The sequence below is a fragment of the Cygnus olor genome, chromosome 4 (genome assembly GCF_009769625.2).
Source record: "Cygnus olor isolate bCygOlo1 chromosome 4, bCygOlo1.pri.v2, whole genome shotgun sequence".
Lineage (NCBI taxonomy): Eukaryota > Metazoa > Chordata > Aves > Anseriformes > Anatidae > Cygnus > Cygnus olor.
In genome coordinates, this window is record NC_049172.1 from 7,083,317 (window position 1) to 7,105,708 (window position 22,392).

Consider the following 22,392-nt stretch of genomic DNA (forward strand, 5'->3'; position numbering starts at 1 on the left):
CAGCATTGAGTCAAAAGTAGCAGGGCAATGTCACGTGGCAATAGTAGGTGCATTATTTAGCACATAAAGTTTTCTTAAAAAATAAGGATAAATAAAATCATTACCAATAATTGAGCAGTGAACATTAAAAAAAAATAACACAGATCTATTATAAATTAGGGAATTCAATAGAGACAGAAATCTTTTAGTGTATCTTTTAGTAAAGTATATGTATTGATGAGAAATAAAGTAGTCGTTCTGAGCCTGCTCTGTTTTATGATTGAGGGTGGTTTTATTTCTTATTTTTCATTTGTGGGTAGAGCATTGTATTTTACTTCAGTAATAAATTATATTCCTGGTTTCCAGTTCTCAACTCTTCTAGAAATTAAACACTGGTTGGAAAAAGGTCAAAAGTACTTATAAGATCAACTAGAACAGTGTGGGCTTGTAATAAAGGAGTAGTGAGACCTGAAAGAAAGTACAAGTTGTGTTTTAATGCTTTCGTGGGGGGAAAAAAAGGGATGAAAACCTTGTCTTACATACCTTGTGGTTTCAGTGGCCTCGTGAGATTCTAGGAACTGAGGTAGGAATGTATCCCCTCTATTTCCTGATGAACCTGTTGCTGTTTAAATTAAATTTTTCATTAAGCTCTTACTAATAGGTTTAGATATAATTCAGTTACAGATGAATTACAGCCCTTTCTCCCACTCTTTATCATCTAGAATGATGCATTTATGCCCCAAACTAGCCTTCTATTTGAAAGACATTGTTCTAAGCATAGTTTCTTTCAGTTTGAACTTCAAGAAATGGACTCTTAATTCAGGCAGGTTAGAACAACAGTTAGAAATGTCTGGAAATAACACATTTAATAGCTGCCCCAAGAGATGGAAAGGCAAAAGTAGCATGCATGATTATAAGACAGTTAGTTTGTGCTCCTTGACACATGGATGAAGATATACCAGTGTGTAAGCATAGAGTTACCAGCATTTCAGCATGCAGATTGTGGTAGCTGCGGGTGCATGCAAGGTAGTTCATGTGTCCCCATTTGTATGCAGGCTGGCTGGGGACGTGCAAGTGTACAAAGAGCTCTGCAAAATTCTTTGTGCGTCTATCAAGCTCCCATTTTATAAAATATCCCTTGTTCTGTTAAGGGGTTGAACTTGCTCTCCACCATGATATTAAGAGTTGCAGTGTGATTCATCCCAAGATATTGTGTTGTTACCTGTGATATTTGTTCTTCAGGTTATTTAGCCTTCTTTTGAACAGCTCTAGAGTTTGAGTTATTTTCAGTTTTGAAAGTTTTGCAAAGGATTGTTATTTGTTTTGAAATCCAAGCACAGGAAAAAAAAAATACATCCTTTTCACCTCTTCTAAAATGCCAGAGTATCAGCCAGACCACCTAGTCAGCTGGTAAATAGCATTAAGCAATCCTTGTGTTTCCAGGAGTTGTCTCAAGCTGTTATGAGTGTAATTGTAATTGAGAGATTTGCAGTAGGGGAAGTAACAGCGCTTGATAGTGGAACCATGGGGCTGCCATCAGCAGAGAAGTGTGGAGAAAACCACAACGATGAGAATTATCTTACAGTTGGCCCTGAGAAGTACCCAACAAATCTCCTGCATTGCACTATCGGACCTCTCCTGCGCTCTGCCAAATGGCTGGAGCCAGTGTTTCCTTCCAACCCCTTCTGTCTGAGGTCACTTCATGTTTTAAATATAGTGAAAGAAGGCCTGCATGGCAAGGCCCCATGTTTTCTGCTGCTCTTCACCTACTCCATCCATCACTGGCATTCAGCAGCACCTTGCTCCTCTGCGGCACATCTCTGCTGCTGCTCTGGCTCCCTGATTTTTGGCTCTTTCTGCTATTTTAGCTTCTACAATGGATTCTGCTTAATAAAACGGAGGGCTTTCCTAGGAACTGAAGATAGGAATTTTCATTTTGCCATTGAATTCTGGCACAGCAAAGAAGGAAGTAGTATCTTGGTGTGGTATTTTTCTAGTTGCGCTCTTGAACCTCTGAGGTAGGAGCTGTCAGCATCCATATGAGCCGAGGTCACCTTTTGTTAATAATGCTTTGGGGAGAACTTTTGGATGTATGTGGTTATGGTTTTGATAATTAAGTGAAGCTGTTTACTTAGTATACTGTGGCATTTTCTTGTAGAGTGTTTTACTTTTCCTTGTTAAAAGAAATGGGTAGTTCTGATAACTTAGTTCTACGATTATAGGTTTTCCCCATTAAGGTGGTTTTCTTTTTTTATACATATATAATATTGTTGGTAGCAATTACACATGCAAAATCAGCTGAACTACAGTCACTGTTACAGTGTATGATGTTTTTAAGGCAATGTATTTTGTGAGTTCATAAATTTGAGAGTAATTGTAAGTTTGAGCAGGCTATAGCATGATGAAAAGAAAGTTTTATCTAAAGAAATCTGTCAATTACTACCAGCCAACACTATCCTTACGTTATCATGCTGGTTTTCAGGGCTCTGTCTTTTAGGTTTCATAACCTTTTAAAAGCTTTTCAGCTAGGGATGTGAAAGATGTATTAGGATCCTCTTGGCCTTAAATGTACCCCAATCCCTTTTGTAGAAAATTAAGTGAAACATGATTATTTTTCACTTGAAATAGCAAGTTTAAGAAATAGTTTTTAAAATCCCACTTTTTTTTAACTTCATGGTTTGAACACTGTTCATGTTGAATATCTTTTGACATTTTGACAATTTTCGAAGTAACTTGTTTTCAAAAGAGTTTGATCTCTGAAAATGTTTTTTAAATGGAAAATTAGAATATATTGATGAAAAACATGCTGGTTTAATGTGTAGCAGAAGAAGGATTGCAACTGTAAAGTTGCTAATAACTAGATTGTTCAAAAGTGATTAGTCTTGAGTTGTAAGTAATAAAAAAATATTTTTGGCTCTGAGAGCAGATATGGCTTAGTTTGGCAAACTGAAGTATAAAAATGATGTTTCTTTTACTTAGAGTTCAGAACAGTGATGTATTATTTACAAGTCTCTGTAACTATTTTTAATGTATTTTCCGTAGGAGCAACAGCTGCTGCTCGAAAGGAGGTTATAAGGAACAAGATAAGAGCAATAGGAAAAATGGCTAGAGTTTTCTCAGTGCTAAGGTAAGGTTTTTTTGTTGTTGTTCTTTTATTTTCTGTTAAAGGACAGCTTTTAATGATTACTTAGAGCTCTACTGTTCATCAAACAGCAAACTTAATATTTTAATCTACCACCCAACTGAGCTTTGCTGGAACCTTTTAAAGACTGTTTTATTTAGACAGTGCTGTTGTTTATTATGGCTCTGAAAAATCTTCCTCAGTGTTTTTGCTGAACTTGAAACCAACAGACAGACAAAAGACATCAGCAAAGAAAATTGCAATTACCCTTTTCTGAAGTCCTTTTCTGTCCAGGTGTGCAAGTTAACTCTTTTAGCTTCTAACTGTGAGGCAAGAGTTAAATGGAGAGAGAGCATCTTCCACATAACATCCCATTAAAAAGGAAGCCAGCTGAACCACTGTCACCTATAGTTATTGCTACAGCCACGAGTAAAGATGATTAAATATGAAAGCATTAGGGTCATTTAACTAAAAATCCAGGAAATCAGCGCAAACAACAGCAACTCATTACCTTCAGCTGCACTCCCCCAAACACATGAACATGAGTAACTAATTGCTAGCCAATGTTTAGAACTTTCCATTTGATGTCTCTGAGTAGAATAGAAAACATGCTGTACTGTGCTGAGGTCTAAATATAGAAAATACAGTTCTTCCTCCCTTTCAGCAGAGGGAATTTTTCCAGGAAATTGTATGTTGCTCTGCTGTAGTCAGTTTATGGCTTCTACAGTTGGTATAAAATTGAGGTTTGGGTTTTTGGGGTGTTTAATTTTTTTAATGTATTGGTATGATAGTTATGATTGATATAAGAGAAGGGAATAAAAATAGTTACTTCAAGAATACGTTCTTGATTTCAGATGAAACTTAGAAATTTTTTTGTTTTGAGACTCTCCTGGAGCATGCACCTTGGGCAGGTTTTCACTGGGGCTTCTCATGGACACAGCAGTTCACCTGTGCGTTACGGAGTGCAGCAGCACAGCTTTAAATTGCATACTGAGTTGGAGAACCTTATACCTGGGGTTCCAAAACTGTTATATGCGAACTATCAGTTCAGTGGTACCCATAAAAAAATAAAAATAAATAATTTTTTAAAAGTTGGCATAATGCCTTTTCCCTAAACAAGATGGGGGAGCAATCAAATGTTTCCACCTGTTCCTCTGTATTAAATCTGGCAGAGAGCCTGGAGCTGACATTGTAACCACCTTCATAAAACAGCACAATTATTTTTCTCTGGTGATAGTTGAGCAAACAAAGTTTGGGAAACCTGGCTTTCCCCATGCCCTTGAACTGTAGCTTTTGGATCCCCACTGTATTTTGCTCTGGATTGCATTTTGAAATATAGGATGAATTTAACAGAAACCTGGCCTTTAATATGCAGAAACAGAAGGGTCTGGAATTTGATGGTCAGCTGATGTTTTTGTTTTTTTTGATAATTTGCCAATGATTCTCATCACCTATATGTCAAAGACTTTCAGAAGGAACCGTGGGGCAGGAATCATTTCATGCATGGAGTAAGAATACAGTGTAATTCTTGTTTGTGCCCTGTTTTAAGTGACATGCACGAGCCTCATAGCTCAGGATACTAGCACCATTTGAAGCTTGGAGCTCTCTTAAATTATTTCATGAAAATCAGTGTAATGTTTTGAGGTACTAATGGAAATCAGGCTTTATCTTTTCCTGAAAATCAGCCTAATTTATCTCAGTGTTTCATGAGACTTTTTTTTTTCTTACCACTACTACATGCATCCCAACATCTCCAGAAGCCCAGAATGGACTGTATCTGGTAGAGAAGCCAGTGGTTCGCTCACTGAAGCTGCTGAGTCTTGGATAGATTTTTTTTGATACTGATGGGCCTTAAAACTTTGCAGGATGGAGTGAATACAAAGAGTATATTTGTTCTCCCTTAACTTTAACCAGCAAATATAGCACACCCTCACTGTGGTCGGGTATAATAGGCAGATAAACAGGTACATCAAATGGACAATTTTGCTGACCAGTCTTCCAGGTAGATGAGTGCCACTTCATTCCAGCCACCATTGGGTGTACCTATTCTCTTGCCTGGTAAAGGTTGATTCTCCTCAAATTGATGCTAGACTTCTACACAGATAAAATTACGTGAGGTTAATCCTCCAAGTACTATTCCTACAGAATAGCCTGGATTATTTTTTCAGTCTTGCCAGCACAGTCCACATTTAACACCCGAGTGTTTGATAACGGTGTATAACCCTACAAAGACTGAGGTGACACTGTCATCTAAAACAACATATTTCAGAAATCTTTGAGGTTCCTGATTGTCATTGCTGTTCTGTGAAACCTGTTTCACTAATTCTTGAAAAGCTTTTCCAAATAATCTTCACCTGATCTGACCGCATTCAAAGGACTCTCTTCTCTGAGCCAGAATGGCCACCTCCCTTGAGATATGTTTTAAATGTAACCTGAATATAAAGCTCATATCTGAGATCATTTCAGCCACTTCCATCTCAAAATTAGGTATCAAAAAAGCACTATATTCAGTTTCAAAGGTTGTAGATGAGCTTTTCAAGGAAAAGCCATAAGAAAGCCATAAGACTTAAGCTCAGTGGAAGACCTTGTGATTCTCTGTCATTGCCTCTCTGTAACTTTGTATTTTCCAGTCTAGCTTTTCTATGGATGTATCTAGACAGGGGGGAAGCAAATAAAATACTTAATCAGTTCATTTTTATTTTAAAAAATTAAATAAAGGAGGTGAAATACAAAATTAAGAACACTGAAGGCTAGCTAAAAGTCTTTAAAGTTTGTTGAGATCAAATCAGAGATTCGTTGGGGACATGTATTTTAAAGATAATAAAAAATACAATGGATAAACATTTCCTTTGAAGGTGAAGCTAAAAGTGATACTGCAGTTTAATTCAAAAAAGAGAAGAAATTGATTGAATTGAAAATGCAGATTCTACATTTTCTTGTAGAGGCAAATAATCAAGAGCAAGCAAATCTTTTAACGTGTCACACTCTGTAGTGGCGTTACAATACCCTGTTAGTTCAGGCAATATTGGGCTATTGCTTTAGTTCTAATTGCCTGGGCAGCTTGAAAACAGTCACAGTCTAATTTTGACTTTTACACTAGGAAAAGTATGTCTACAAGAAGAAACATTTTCAAACTAAAAATGGAACTTGAAGAGTATATGTCATAGATAAACAAGAGTAGTTTGAAATACATGATTAATTCAGGACATGTAGAGGTCTAAAGAAAATTGTATGTGCTAGAATTGTTGAGAGACAATTTTGATAGACAAAACCACATTATCCTCGAGTGAATGCGGAACTAAATTCTGCCTTTGTGTTTGCTTCCTCCAGTTTAATGTCACTATATATTTCAAAGTAAAACATTTCAAAATATTCTTCTCTTAAAGAATTGGGGTCAATTTTGCTGCTGAGAAAGTATGTCATCAGCATTACAGTGCTTGCAGAAGGCTGTATGTAACTTTGTCTGGATAGAGCTGTTGTATTCCTCCTGGCATATATTGAAAACTATATGTATTTGGGGACCTGTAAAACATATTTATATTTCCTAAAATATTTTCCTTAAATCCTGTATCATTTTCAGCATACAAAACTATAAGAGTACTAGCAAGGTTGAAAGTGCTCATTAATTTTAATGAGTTTCTAGCTCTTTTTTTTTTAAGTGGCTGATGATCAATAATAAATAATGCATCTTAGTGCTAGCATAGACAAAAACAAAACAACAACTTATTGTGTGATCCAAGAATCAACTACTAAGACAGATTTAAATATATTGTTGGCAATAACTGCTCCTTTGGTCTTCCTCCTTTCAAGTTTGTGGTTTCAGCACTGTATTCCAATGTGTGTATTTGCATACGCTGTTTGATAGATGCAGGTTATACTGTTGCTATAGGGGGAGTCTGTGTATTGTGTGGTGCCAAGGTGAAGTACTTACATATATAAAGGAGAAATCCCAAATGTTGTGAGGGGAAACTGCATCAATGCTGGAACTGCACCAACAGAAGATTCTCTATTTCCTGGTAAGGAGATAGGAGATAAATTATTGCAGGACAGGTGTAGCATGAGGTGTAGCTAGAACGCTTTCTGTATTTTTTGGGTGGAAAAAAATAAATCAACACAAAAAACAATGATTTTGCTATATTTTTTCTTCTGCAGAGAAGAGAGTGAAAGTGTGCTGACGCTGAAAGGTCTGACTCCAACAGGAATGCTGCCCAGTGGTGTGCTCTCTGGAGGAAAACAAACACTGCAAAGCGGTAAGCATGTTTGCCTCTGTGTGTCATTATGTGTAAAAGTAACAATTGATTTTTAACTGGAGAACCCAAGGAAAATAACCACACTCTTCTCAGAAATAAATAAATAAAGGACAGAATAAAACAGATGGCTTGCTGTACTGGAGCATTTGGAGCAGTTCACGTAAGGCCATTTCTTAAGACTTATTACGTACCACTGATTTTCAAAGAAGGAGAGAAAAAAAGTCCCTGAGAATCAACTGTTCAGAATGGTAGATCAGCATCACATGTGAAGTGCACTCTTTCCACAGTTCATAGTAGTCTTTTATTTTTCTCAAGAGCAGCTTTTGATACACTGAGTACAGAAGATTCAGCTTAGATAATGACACTCAAACTCTTATTTTATCTGATTTGTTCTTCCTCACAGAGAATCACCAATGAAAATAGTTCTAGAAGTAGATTTTATCTTCTAGCAATTCTAGGTGACAGCATGAGAACAATTTCACATTCTGATTTAAACCAAAGTGAAGGGAGGCTCTTACAAACACTGTGTTTGCCTTGCGCACAAACACAATACAGATTGTCAGTTCAGTTTTATACCAAGTGCTTTTTGTTACAGGAAATCTGTAAGTCTGCCTTTGATGAAATATTCCTTGTGGGATGAGGAGCTGCAAAGTATTTAATTTACTACTATAAGCTCTCCTTTTTTCTGTGTGTATTACTGTACCGTATATACCAGGCACGCAAGAATGTCTCTCACTTACTGAGGTTCTATTGGCAGTAGATGTTAGAAATAGAAATGTTTTATAATCTTAACAGAGTCTCAGCCTCTGATTTTATTATTTCCTTCCTGGAGCATTCTTTTCTCTGTATTTTTTCCCCTTTACTGTCTCTTTTCTTACCTAGAAGATTCAGGTATTCTGTGGTAAACTTTTGTTTCCCCTTTTTTCCTTCCCTTTTTTCTTTTTTGACAACTTGTGTGTTACAGACATAGTAACGTTCTGCTTTGAAAATGCTGCAATATGATTCCACAGGGTCGCGTTTGTTATCTAGGCTTTTCACTGTATAGTTGCTTTATGTTTGTCAGAAAATTTTGTCCAGGAAAACTGCTATTGTTGCCCTAGCAAAATATTAGGAATTGAAATGAATTGGAGAAAATTGCCTACACTTCTTGTTTACCATGACTGAAAGTAATATCTCCTCATACTGCAGTATTCTAGCATAGTAAAACATTACTATACACAAGCTCCTGCATTGGTTAACACGTAGTACCTCATTCACTAAATCCGAAATTTACATAGTTTCTGTTAAGCACACATTGTTACGTGTTTTAACAGAAAATATGAGTAGTATGTTCTGTGGAAGTAATGCATCTTAGCTGTCTTTTTTTTTTTTTTTTCCCTAATGTGTCAGTGCTGGTTTGGATCTGGTTATTCATTTTAGTTTCTCATCGTAGTTGTCATGTTTCCTTTTCTTTTATGCTTGTATTGGTTTAGTTCCTTGATTTTTGCCATCTCTCTTGCTCTGTAGCTTGAGAGGCATAAGATTACCTTGATGCATGTGGATTAGCTTCTCTAATTTCCCCATGCAGCAAGATAACGGTATGTATCTTTTAATATTGATCTCAATCCATTGGAGGGCAAAAAAGCTTCTCTGTGGAGAAAAATAAGATAAAAAGAGAAATTCCTAAAAAAAACAACAAAAAAAAACTGCTTCTTGAGCTATTCTCTACACCAGCAAAATTCTTGAAAATCAAAATTTCTTTAAATATTTAACAATAGCAGTGCTGTATTAGATCACATTTGCTGATTTGCTTCAGCTTCTAAATCTCTGACTACTGTAGAAACAAATTGAAACCAGAACTGATGGTTAGAATTCAAATGAAGGCTATGTTTTTTAAGAACAATGAAGTTTTCAAAACAGTGGTAACATACGGTGTATTCGTAACACTGCAGCAATCTCCTGATTACAAAATTTTCTCTCTCTGACCAGGCTTCGCAATTCTGGGGGCCCAAGGGTTTTCAATATGGTATCTATGTCCATCAATTGAAAACATTAAAAGAATTTTATTTTCAAAGATTAGGTTGCCATAAAGGATGCTTACCGATGGAGCAGACTGAGTGAGATTGCAAGCAAAGAAAAAAGCTCTCTGAGCAAACTCTTTCCCATGTTGTGGGGAGGTTTCTTTTAGTCAGGAGAGAGAAAAAACTTTCTTAGAAGTTGCAGATGTGGTTCTTTTGCCCTGTACCAGCAGTGAATACTTTTCAAGCTGACTTTGTAAGTGGTATGAATTTTGTGTGATGGCTTTATGCCATTTTTTGTTCTCTTTTGACAGAGCAAATCAAACCACTCTTATTTAAAACTGTGAGAATTATACAATAAACATTGCAGGTCAGATATACGATATGGAAGACATTTTCATTTTTTAAGTTTTTTTTTTTTTTGAGTCAAAAGAAAACTATTCAAATATGCGTTTATGAACTTTGTGAATCTTTCTGCTTCAAAACAAACTGTAGCTTAATTCAATCTGCAATTTATTGTTTTTGTGTAGCATTCCTGTGTGTGTCTGTTTTGCCAAAATCCAGCACTTACAGTAACATTAGTGTGTTAGCTCCTTTGCTATTCACTGACTTGTTCTTAGAGTTAAAATCCTCTGCTCATTTTTCTCATTCGTTTTGCTACCCCTTTCTTCTCTTCAGCAACTGTTGAGGCTATTGAGGCTGATGAAGGTAAATTGGCCAGTCCCCTTTCTGTTGGTGCTACAACAGATAAGGGCTCTGCTGGGTGTATTCATTTTGCTGTAGCTTGTACAGATTGTGTGGGTGTTGGGCTAACAATTGTGGCTCGGTATTAACCAAAATGTAATTGCTTTAAAGGGGAAAATGTATTTTTTTTGTTGTTGTTGTTGTCTGTTTTTTCTTTCTGAAAGTTACAATCATGTTGGAATTCTTCCTGTATGTTGAACCAAGCACTGAGTAATGCCACAGTAGGAGATCAGGGGACTTGGATCTCAAGGGACATAACTCGGCAGCAGCTCATAAATACTCTGTGACACATAGCTCCAAAGCTGTACGCTAAAGGCTGGCTCTGCCTCTAATCATTCTCAGCAATCTCTGGTCAAGGAAAACACACAACTTTTTTAAATATTTTTTGTTGTTTTTTTCTTTTTTTCAGTTTGTTTTTTCTTTTACTTTTAGGTCACTATTGAAAAATTTTTATTGGTCTTTTGTTAAAGTTCAGCATGTTTGTTTCTCTTTAAGTAAAACAACATGACACATTTGTCTGTAAGACGTCTGTTTCCTCTGGTAGTGGCAGTTTACACACTGGATATTTACATTAGAGCAACCACTAACACTAGCACCATTTTAGCTACAAACATAAAGAGAATGGCTGCCTCAGAAGGTTTCTGAGTGTTTAGTATCAAAAGCTATGGTGCTTTATTGACAGACCTCTAATTTAACCCCTAAGCAATTTTTAACTACACAGCTAAGACCTAAGTAATTACATATTGCAGTACAGATGTACAATATTCATTCAGCATTATAAAGTTTTGGAAGAAGAATTTTCATAATTCCCCTTTAAAACAAAATTCTTCAGTTGTATTTTGTTCTTGCCCCTCTCAAATTTTCTGCGGGTATTTTTTTAGTTAATTTAAAAAAAAATAAAATCTGATGATTGCTGTCTGTTGGTGAGATGTGCCCTTTTGGCCAGTTGAATTTGTTTTTGATTTTTGTAAAGCAGTGAATAAGATTCTAGAACAAATAAGTAAGAGAAAATACAACTGCTTTCTAAATAGCAGTGAGTAAGCTGCTATTTATGTTGGAATTATCTATTCCTATCGGCAATCTCTAATCTGCAGTGTGCATTCTCGTTGACAGTTTGGCTGTTTTCTGTGATTTTCTGTGACTATGTGTTGTGTTTAGTATACTCTCAATGTAAACTGCTAATACTCGTTGTCTGACCAGCAACTACAGCAGAGCACCTTCTTCAGTATTACAGATGATAATGTGTCTGCTTGAAATACAATTGGTTGAACATGATCCTGTTCCAGGAATACGCACTCTTCAAGTTAATTCTTGATTTGCCATCCTCGCTAGTTAGGCACGTAACCATAGTCATAACGACTAGTCTACACAGACGAAGCTAACGATGGAGAAAATGTTTCGTCCTTTTCTAATTGTCCCTCTGCAGTTTGATTCAGGGCATGATGACACCAGGTGCTCCATACCTGTAATTCCAACTGGGCTGTGCTACTTGCAAGCTCCAGAACACAGCAACTGTTTCAGCTTCAACATGGCCATCCATTAAACTGTTGCTTTAAGGGATTGGCCTGGGTGCTTGTTAGACATCTTCATTTTTGTGATAGACGATAAAGAAAAAGTACTTGAAAAAACTTATCATAGGGCCTGTTCTGTTTTCACTGCTCCATCCCTGCTCACTTGACTAATCACCATTATGTTGTTGTTGTTGTTTTTCTAAGTTAAAGTATGATACATGTTAAAACCATGCACTTCAAAGTTCCAATATAACATTTGTGAAACTGGTTACGGAACTAAATCCTGAGGCAAACAGGATCTATCCATTTTCACAGGAATGGTTGGCAAAAATATCAGCATGAAAATGCTTTTCTCACTCCCCACAAAATGCAAGGAGTGGTAGATTGGTACCAGGGATGTTTGGAGGTCTGGGGGGTTTGGTTTTGTTTGCTGTTTTTTTGGTTAGCAGAAGTACAAGCTTGTACAGAATTGGGACTTCATATTGGAAGGAGATGAGGGGTACTTTAGGGAAGAGAGGGGAGAAGGTAAAAGGTGGGAAAGAATATTGAATTTGATCTTTGAAACTCCCCTACCACTTTTCTACCCAGGGAGTTTGCAGTTTCCTGGTACTAACACACCATTTCTGCTATATGGCATGTTAAGATAGAGGCATAACAAAAGTGCAACCAGCGTTCTGGAAGTACAGCACACGGATTTGGTGTAGATAAGAGAAAAGCACACAGAAGGCTATTACAAATTTGCTATGGAGCTGTGAGCTGCTGTTTGCCTACAGTGCTTTTTTCTCTTTTGCTTTAAATCTAAATATCTTAAACTCATCAATCAAAGAAAATAAATAAATAAATAAATCACACTCTGTGAATACATTCCTGAGCCTGCGGCTGCCTTCTGAGGTCAATGTGGCCTCATCGGTGCTGCTGCCGTTCAAAAGTCCTCAAATTCAGTTGGAACTTTGGTCCTTTGTGAATTTATTCTCAAAGTTCAGTTGTACCGATATGACAAAATAACGATAGCCCTCATCTGCGTTGCACGGCATTACTGCTGTTTGACTCAAACTGCTTTTTAGAGTCCAGGGAGGTTGGGGAGTGACTGACCGGCAAGTGGCTCGCCTGCACTGAGACCCTAGGCCAAGCTGTTATAGGGTCAGCCCAAATGCCCTATAGCTTTAACGTGAAGACTGGCCACATCACATCATCACTGTTTGTAACTGGCCAGTGCTTCCAGATTTTGTGTGGGCTTTGAAAATCAAAGGGGAGTTTTCCCTGAGTAAGGATGTTATGGAGAGGCCTAACGTTTTTCAGGCTGTAGGCCGTGACAACCAAAGCCACCTCACCGGGTCACTGCTTGCCCTAAGCATTGTTCCGACTTACAGACCGGAGCATCACAGCAGCCTCTTAGTACTTTAAGCTGAGCCTCAGAGGACAGCAAAGTAGTGGAAGCTGGTCTTGTTTGAAAAACATAGTTGGGTTGGGTTGCAAGAGACGGTGGTGGCTTGCCCCCAGCTCTTTCTGCATACGGTAAGGAGTCCGTGGTGTTGTCAGATCTTCTCATTGCCTTCTTCGCAAAGAAGGACATTGCTGAGTTGGGGGAAAAACTGCCAAGAGTTCTACGTTGCTAATTGTACTTTTTAATAATCCTTTATTTAGCTATCAAAGGATTTTCACCCCAGCATAAGATCACTAGCTTCGAAGAGGCCAAAGGCTTAGATCGAATTAATGAGCGAATGCCTCCGCGCAGAGATGTGCCATCTGATGCCAACCTTAACTCCATCAACAAGGCAATCTCCACAGAGACTAATGGCACTGACAGCAACGGCAGTAATAGCAGCAATATTCAGTGACCACTTCCTGGGCGGGGGGTTGAGCTGCAGGGCGCGATGGGGTTGCTGCACATCAGCAGTTGGATGTTCTTGCCTCTGATAATAGCTTACTTGCTCTGGGGGCCAGGTGTTGGATTCAGTTTACAAAATCATCTACGAAGAGATCGTAAACTTTAATTTGGTGGGAGGGGGGTGGGGGATAGACACCTCCTTTGGATATGCCTTTAAAATGCTTGTAGAAAAATGAAAGCTAATGCTGGTATATATTGCAAAGTTAGGGGAATGAACATGTTTTCCTACTGCATTGGGAACTTCTAGATATGTTACTGAAAGGCCTTTTGTTATGTTACTGGACATGAAAACTTTGTTTAATTTCTTACTAACTATTGTACGTTTACAGTTGCAGCACTAAACATGGACAACATCAAAACATTTTTAACAAAATGTACAAACTAAATAAGGACTATTTATTGATAATGTTTTGCTACTCTTGTCAGACAATGGCTATGAAATAAATTAGGCAGTCTTAAAAAATATAGAAAAAAAGAAAAAAAAAGAATGTTGGAAATTTGTTTAAAATGCCAAAAAAAGAGAGAGAGAAAGAGAGAGAGAGTGAGAGAGAGACAGTTTAATTTTGTACAGATTATGCTTACCTCAGGTTTCTTTAGTGTGCTTCAATGCCCTTCTTTAAATATAACACTTATCTTACTAATTTGGCAGCGATTATCCTTTTCTTTGTTTTAAAAAAAAAACTGGAATAATGATAACAATTATCTTTTTTTGCTGTTTATATTTAGGGGGGGTTTGGTTTGGGGGGTTTTCTTTTTTTTTTTTTTTTTGGTAAATCAAGTCTTGGTTGTGGCTTGCTGAATTTAAATATTTATGAGTGGTGCATTTTTAAGTATAGTGAACAAGACACCATATTAAGTGCAGTGAAAAGCATCTATATTCTGTAAAAATCTGCCTATGCATGTTTTTTAAGAAAAAAATGGCTGTATAGGCCTGTATGGGACTGTAATGCGCTTAGTGGTCTGACTTATACTGGAAATGTATGTATACTGGCGTACTTTATATTCTCTAAAAAAAATGCTTAATGCCTTTGAAATTTTGTAATCGAAAAAAAAGCTTTGAAAAATCTAAGGGGAGAGTATTCTTAAAGTTTTTAACATAAGCTTGTCAGTGCACATATAGATGGGTAGCATGTTTAGCAAACCTTGTGAAATTTAAATAAGTTTGTAGTTACATGTGAAATTCTAAATGCATGATAACTGTTAATGTCATAATGGTTTGGTCATTTTGTTATGTTCTGTCATGTGCCACAAAATGTGTAATTTTTTCACTTTTTTCCCTTTGTATATCAGTTACGGGTTTCGACTGGTTCATTCTAAAAAAGAAAAAGAAACAAAACAACAGTCCATTGATATTTTTTAACAATTGTATAAGTGCCCAAGTAATTCACTACAGCCTACAGCCTTGCCTTTGTAATTTGACTTCGAAATGTTGGCAATCAAAAGCATGCACTTGTAACAATGAAAGAAGCATTTTATATTACTACTCAATAAAAATGTGCATGAACGTAAGTGCTCTTCCCTTTCTTGCTGACTAAATCACAGAAGTGTGCGCACACGTACGTGCGTTTGTTGCTCTCTTTTGCTTTTGAACAAGTGGAGACCATCTGTGTAAAGGAAGAAGGACACGTTTCACAGTTCAAGGTCAGTTCTTTACTAAGAAAAATGCATTTATTACCTAGCTGTACTAAGCTACTGAACGCTGCTTCTGCAAATTCCCTGTATGTCTGATTTTTTTCCCCCAAGTTCTAGTTAAAAAGGTGTTTTTTCTCTGAAATGAGTAGAATGTATCCCACTAATAGAGTGCACAAGAAATTGTGTGCTTTCTGTGTGCTTTGCTCTCTCATCTACAGTGCCCTGTGATTGTAATTTGCTTTTCTATCCCCCCAATGTTGTTGCAGACTTTTTTATTAGAAACAAATATAGATGATTCATACCTGGAAATCTAAACTGACAGAGAAAGCTTGGAATTGGTAGCAGAAAGATTCATCTTAGGCTCTCACGGCAGAGAGAAAATTCCAGTTCAAATACAGGTTCCTCTTTTTCCATTGTGACTTGTGAATTATGAAGATGTAATTACAGTATGTGACTAGCATCCCACCCTCTGTGGAAACAAGGAAATGGTATGGACAGACCTCACAAATGTTCCTAGCCAGCTCTCTTCCTGTATTTGAAAAGGTGAATTAGTATCATTTGCAATGTTCCTTTAGGAAAAGAAAAAAAAAATCGATGCTTTTCAGTATCAGATTTCAAATGCTGTCTTTTAGTCAGAGATGAATTATCAAAGCTCTGTGTTTTTTTTCTCATTTTCTCCCTGACTGTGCTCAGCATCCTTCCACAGTCCATCATCCTGTGAAGAAGTGATGGAAAATGCCAAACGGTGTGACAACGTGGGTATTGCTTTAGTCTTCCTTTCAGGTAGCATTATTAAATGTTGGCCTGGTGCCTGTTTTCTTATGTGTTCTTCCCACTTTAGCTCTGTCTTGTTATTTTTGGCAAGGTAGGAATGGTGGCAAAAATACAGTGAATTCATAATATCCATGGCTACGAAGTTGGATTAATTTTAGATTTAAAGTTTTATTTAGGCTTATATAGAAATAAAACACAAAGGGGAGACATGCAGGGTCTAACTATTCATCTGATCGGTGGAACTGCTCATCTGGTGAATGAAAATGGTCTCTGGAAAAAGTAATGGTAAAACTGAGTGATTATTTGTCAAATCAGTCCTAGGGACGTGCTAGCTGAACAACTGTAGGTTACCTTGTGTGAGTTTTTCTGTAGAGATGTCTGAGCTAGCACTCAGCAGCTAGTTTGTGCAACATAAAGCCAAGTTGTTTGTCAGTGCAAAATGTTGTCTGGATTCGTTTAACTCGGGCCCTGGCAGTTGCCTAACTCAATTTAATAGGAAGAAAGGAGCTTTTCCATCAGCAGTGGTGGTGTTGCTTAGACCTCTCAATCAGTCAGCTTAACCCAAACTATCAAAGCTAAAAATCAGCAGTGGGTTTGCAAATGCCTTCTGCAGTTGCTCAAGAGCTTAAGAGTAAGCAAGGGAGCCCAGGCTGAGTACTGCATCAGGAAATGTACAAATTCTGTGTGGTCAGTAAGGAAATATATACATTTATTTAACTTTTTCTGTCTTGGAAGAATAGAAAATGTCCTGAGCATATGAAATAGCAGTTTCCCATGGGTCCAGGTAAGATGGCCCAGCTCTGCAGGACTGGGTCCCACTCTCCTAACGTGGGGCAGGTTCTGGGTGAGCTCTGAGGGGTATTCTACTCCATAATTAAATGTTCTAAAAGGATAAAACCATTTTTCAAAAGTCATCTCTTTCCAGGGCATCCCATTTCTTCCAGCCGTCCTTTTTCCTGCTACAGAAAGAGCCAAAGATGAATTTGAAGAAAAACCATGGTGCCACTGAAGGCTGAATTTTGGATGGTCTAACTCAGTGAAATGCCACACACTGAAGTACATCTCCCTTTACAGGTTTCTTTGCATCATTGGTATCTACATCAGGATTTACTGGATTATTATTTTTTTAATTTCTAGGTTTCCACTGTGGGATATGGTATATTGGATACGTGTATTATATTTTCTGCACGACGATAATTTTCCTTTTCAACAGCTATCAAGTGTGTAAGCTTTTAGTGTATGTTCTTCGAAGGAGACAATCTTGATTATTGTCCAGGGTTTCCCCCAAATTGTGCTAGAGTCAAACCTGCTTAAGGTTGTATCATAACTGCCAGCTGTCACACACAGGCACAAACTCTTTCAGTGTTTTCTTTTACTCCCTTTTTTATTGCCGACAGAGATTTGTCTGCAACCTCCAAAGCAGTTTAGGCATAATTCTCCTGAGAACCTGGCCAGCTAAATTGAGGTCAGAAAAGAGCTGCTTGTTAGTATAGACTTGATCTCTCTCTTCCATAGCTTCAGATTTGTTTTTGGTGAGAGGGTGGAGTTCACAGTGAAACTTCAGGGACACTTTTTAGGTTCAAACTGAATTCATACTTTTAGTTTTTAGAAATCTGTTTCCCGTCTTTTTCAAGGTACTGTTGCTCAGATTAGTCAGATCTATGAATCGTCCCACTTTTTCACAAAGAGAGGGATGTGAGAATCAGTTATTTCAAATGTAAAAAAAAAAAAAAAAAAAAAAGGCACCAAAGCAGCTGTTTTGAAAATAGTTTGCAGATCACTTTCTCAGTTGTTTTTGGGAGGGTGTTTAATTCTTCATTAAAAAAAAAAGTCCATTTTCAGTGTGCAAAAGGATGAAGTTTCTGGAACTTGAAAGGTTTAGAAAAAATGTGCCAGTTTGCATGTGTTCATATGTGTATGTTCGCATGTGTGTGAAAATACAGAGGACTGTACTCGTCCCCATGGGGGACACAAAGGAGGAGGATTTGATGGAGGTAGAGATTGGGTTTTATTAGTCTTGCTGAGCTGACTTTGCAGTATCAAGCCCGCTAAGTATTTTAAAATATATGGTTTATGAGGCTTTGATTTATTTCTGTTTTGTTAAAATAACTTGGGGGCAGTTTCAGTTTTATACAGGACATCATGTTTCATCAAGCTGAAGGATAACTGCGTGCTCTGGGCAGTACTCTGCTCTGACACAAGCCTGCAAAGGGAGGAGGGGCTGGCTCGGCTCTGTCATCCTTGTTCAAAAGCTTGTTTTTGGTAACACAACTTCGCCAAGAAAATGCTAAAGGACTGGCTTTGCCACCAGTGACAAGTCTACAAGCATGGTGGAAGAGGTGACAGTGCCTACTCCTTTGTCACAGGCCATCACTAGCTGTGCTGGGGCTCACCGAGGCCTCCTCCTCCCGTTTGGATGGAGTCTTGTGTGCCTGTTTGCTGGAGGTTCGGGGCTGTGTTCCCAGCTGGGCCATTTTTACAGCAGAAAAACTTGAGCAAGAGCTGGTCATTTCAGACATAGTCAATGCAGACAGCCATTATGCGATCAAGCAAACCTGTTTTTCTCAGCATCTGGGTATTTAATAGTCTCTTTTTGCTTTGTGTGAGCAGCTGAACATTGTGACTCAGAATAATTTCACAGCTTTAGGTCAGAAGAGATGAGGTGGTCCAGACCAATTCAACCGCTCACGCAGTGCTGGAGCGGGCTGATCAGGGCCGTGTCTAATTGGGTTCTGGGCATCTGAGAAGGGAAACTCCACAACCTCTCAGGGAAATAAAACAGCAACAAAAAGCTTTTTCTTGCATTTAATACCCTGTACTTGAGTTTGTGTCCATTGTCTCTTGTCCTGTCATGGGGTCCCACTGAGCAGAGCCTGGCTCCCCCTTCTTTACTCCTGGCATCAGGTATTTATACACATTGATGAGTCCACGCTGAGCCTCCTTTGCTCTAGACTGAATAGTTCCATCTCTCCTCATAAGTCAGAGGCTCCCGTCCCTTAACACCTTCATGGTAAAGTTAAATTACCTGCCTGGTTTCCATTGTATACTATTAAATGCTGATCACGTATGTTGGTACCAGTAATTTAAGACAGAAGAAGACATTTCCAGCTTTGGAAGTCAGAATGAGGAGAGCTGTATATCAGAAAACAGGGGAAGCAGAGGTATACTGCAGTAGCAGAGCAGGGGTGTACTGAGATACAGATTGAAGAAGGTAAGAAAATGAAGGCCTCACTGGTCTGAGAGAACAGTGGAAGACCAGGAATAGTATTTATTGACAAATCTGATAATAAATTGGATCACAGATCGTCCAGATAGGTATCAGTGCAAAGGGATCCACTTCACCATCTCAGTACAGTTCTGTCATGCATTGTGTCCCACCTACTGCTGGTCCTCAGGGCTTCAGAAGGTGAAGAAGTCTGGCCAATGCTTTACTGAGGGAAACAGTCCCTTCTTGGATTCAGCAGGCAAATGGATGAAGCCCTGAAGCATGTGATTTGTATACAGTCATTATTATAGTGCAGATTTGCGAGTATTATCAGGATATGAGATAAATGAGAGATCTTGTGCCTCCCTGGGGACAGAGAAGTAACCTTCCAAGGAGGTTGCCTGAGGAGAAGGTAATTTGTTTATCTGCCAGTTGGTGGTTTATTGCTTTCTGTGCTTATTTAATAAGCTTTGCACTTGGACTGCATTTTTCTGAAATGAGAAGAAAGTGCCTTCTGAAGGGAATATCGGGCTGACGCTCCAGCTGAGCTGAAATACGGCTGCAGAGCTGACATTTAGGCAAAAGTCTGAGGAAGTCCTGTAACCTTGGACTGTGGAGCCAGAGACAGGACCATGGCAAAGGCAGAGGACACTGGGTAAGAGCTGGATGGTGAGAGCAGGGACCATCTCACTGCTGGGGAGACAGAAGAGAAGGAACAAGCAGAATCAGAAGGGAAAAGAGGCACGGCTTTGCTGCCAAGAGGTGAGGCAAGTACAGCTTACAGAGCTGGTTCCCTGATGTGGTTTGGTGGCACGGTGGGCTGTGAAGTGAAGACACAACTCAGTTCTGCCTGTGCTTGCTTTGCTTTCACTTGCTGGGGGAGAAATAGAAGAACGGCAACTTTACAAGCCATACCCAAATCCACCACATCATGCCTGTCATGATGTTAGAGAGAGAAAGTAGCACCAGAAGTTCTGTCTCTCTGGAAGGCTAATTCCTAGCACAAGAACTGATGGATAGGCATTGGTTAGCAATATTTGGACGCTGTTAATCTCAGATAAAACAGCAGACAAAAGTCTTCAAATTGTAGTCACAGAATCAGTAAGAGGTGGCACTGTTTTGTGTTTGGAAAAATGACCTGGCAGCCAAGCAAGCTGTGGATTGCCAGAAAAGTCTAAGAATACAGTGAAAATCAGCATGAGTCCAGCTAAGTTTCTTTGCTGATCGTGGTCAAAAAGCAGCACAGAACTTTTCCAGACCCTTAAATAGGAAGAGCAAGGTATAAAGAAGGGAAATGATGCAATAAGGGTAAGGGAAAGATTTAAAGTAAATGTATTGGCTAAAGGACCATGGAAGAAGAGCCAAGGATGAAATTTAGGATATGGAAACAAGAACTACCAGAATCAAGGCACAGGCAAATTCAGCGTTTAATGCTCTTTTTTCCAGGAAAATGCAATAGTTTCTCTCCTGAAGCTGCAACAGAAATACCACATATGCTTAATGGTCAAATGGCAGTGCTCTTTAACACTTCTCTGAGTGGGTGGTGTATTTTGAAAATATACTTGCAGAGTATGTAAGTACAGAAGGATATATAAATAAGGAGCAACTGCAGGCTCATTGGTCTGAGTGTAATCATATGCAAAGCTTTAAAGAAAATTTTGAGGGGAACTGCTGACCAAAATGTGCGAGGGGGTGGCTATTTGCTACAGTGCCGTATGGGCATCAGAATCAAGTTAGGGACAGTGGGAATTGTCGTAAGGACGTTAAGGTGATGCCTCACAGTAGCAATATGCTAGTGTGCAGTAGCCCTTCACGTGATCTCAGAGGTGAGGAAAACAAACAAAAAAAACAACTTGGTGAATTCCACAAAGACTGGCCCAAACTTTAGGAGCAACACTAGTGGCTGATCAGTTCCAGTTTTTTATTCCTATTAACAATTTGTGCTCCTTTGGAATACACTGATATTTGCAGGGAGAGGATGAGTTGCAGGAAAATGTCTTTTTTTTTTTTTCCTCCTGAGATGAGGAAATAATGTTGGTAACAAAAGTTTTCATATATGTAGTGAGAAGTGCTGACATTGCCCCAGAAGTAGGTTGGCGTTAGTAAGTGGTAGTGCAGATCCTTCCCGAGGAGCTGGTGGGGAGAAGCACAAAAGGGATCGGGTCAGGAAGGGAGAAAGGGGGGCTTCTTGTGGTCTTTTCTGACTCCACGTGGCTATTTAATTACAAAGGAGAAAAAGTAACTGTCAGTTTTCCCTTCCTTATCTCCCAGCAAACCATTTTTCTTGCCCATTTCACTTCCACAGCTTTTTCTTATGAGGAGCGATTCATGCGGGTGCTTTCATATGGAAATAGATTTGCGAGGCTGGCCAAACAATGCACCTCTTGAAAGTGCAGCTGGGCGCTGGCGTGGCAGCGATTCCCCAAGTCCAGAAAGCTCCATCCAGAAATAACCTCCTCCATGACTCACAGGTGCTCTGGGGAGGGCAGGGGGATTCCTGTCCCCAGAAAGCCCAGCTGCAGGGAGGGCTCGGCGGCGGCTGAAACACCGCTGAGCTGTCAGAGCAAATGGCATCTGCAGGGACCGAGATTTGGAGGAGACGGGCAGTGAGGGACGGGAGCTGAGGACAGTCTGAAGCAATCCTGCATGCTAAACATACCCTTTCTCCCCCAAGACTGGAGAACATGTCCCAGTTGCCCTCAGGGCAGACCTTTTCTGCTTCAGAGATGAGGATCCTTTCCCATGCCTGGGCAAGGGCATGGGTCTGCAAAACTCCTGCCAGGAGCTTTGGGCAAGAGCTTTCCCGAAGGGGGAAAGATTTGTGTAATCGCAGTTATGATTCTTGCAGCTTCCCGGCTCCCATGCCTGCCGTGGCGGGGCTGCTGGCTGCCAAGTGATGCGTTCTCTGTTAAACCGCCTGGGTCAGGGGTGGCTTCTCCAAGGCTTGAGGGGGTTCGCCCTTGTGAAAGAGCTCCCCTGTGCTGGTCTTCCATGAGGAGTGAGAATATGTGCTACTCGGTCTAACATATTATTCTATTAAGGCATGGATATCCATTACAATACAGATACCCACGCACTACTTACAGAGCACGCAAGTGCTGTGCACCGCTGGGGATTCCTTGCTGGGTTGGTCTTTGGCATCGTTGTGCCTCTGCCGGTCCTGGAGTACAAAGATTTGGGCAAAACTATCCATGGAATTTATTTATTTTTTTTCCTTCTTCCTATGGGTTGTGCTTTTATTGCTGTTTTTAAACACAGTTAACCCGACTTAACCTTTGTACCTACAGTGTA

The 22,392-nt window shown here is 39.1% G+C and overlaps 1 protein-coding gene across 3 annotated transcripts in view; it reads left to right on the forward strand.

Annotated features, from left to right (window-relative positions):
• The window catches only part of PPP3CA (protein phosphatase 3 catalytic subunit alpha), a 197,717-nt gene extending 182,722 nt beyond the window's left edge, over positions 1–14,995 (forward strand). For 2 of the 3 annotated variants that reach the window (XM_040554880.1, XM_040554882.1), the window contains exons 11-14: positions 3,022–3,106; positions 7,253–7,350; positions 10,026–10,055; positions 13,247–14,995. In XM_040554880.1, the coding sequence (XP_040410814.1) occupies positions 3,022–3,106; positions 7,253–7,350; positions 10,026–10,055; positions 13,247–13,440 (407 nt within the window). In that variant the 3' untranslated portion in view covers positions 13,441–14,995. The remainder of the gene's footprint in view (positions 1–3,021; positions 3,107–7,252; positions 7,351–10,025; positions 10,056–13,246) is intronic. The other variant, XM_040554881.1, reaches the window with a different exon arrangement.
• Positions 14,996–22,392: the final 7,397 nt, after the last annotated feature.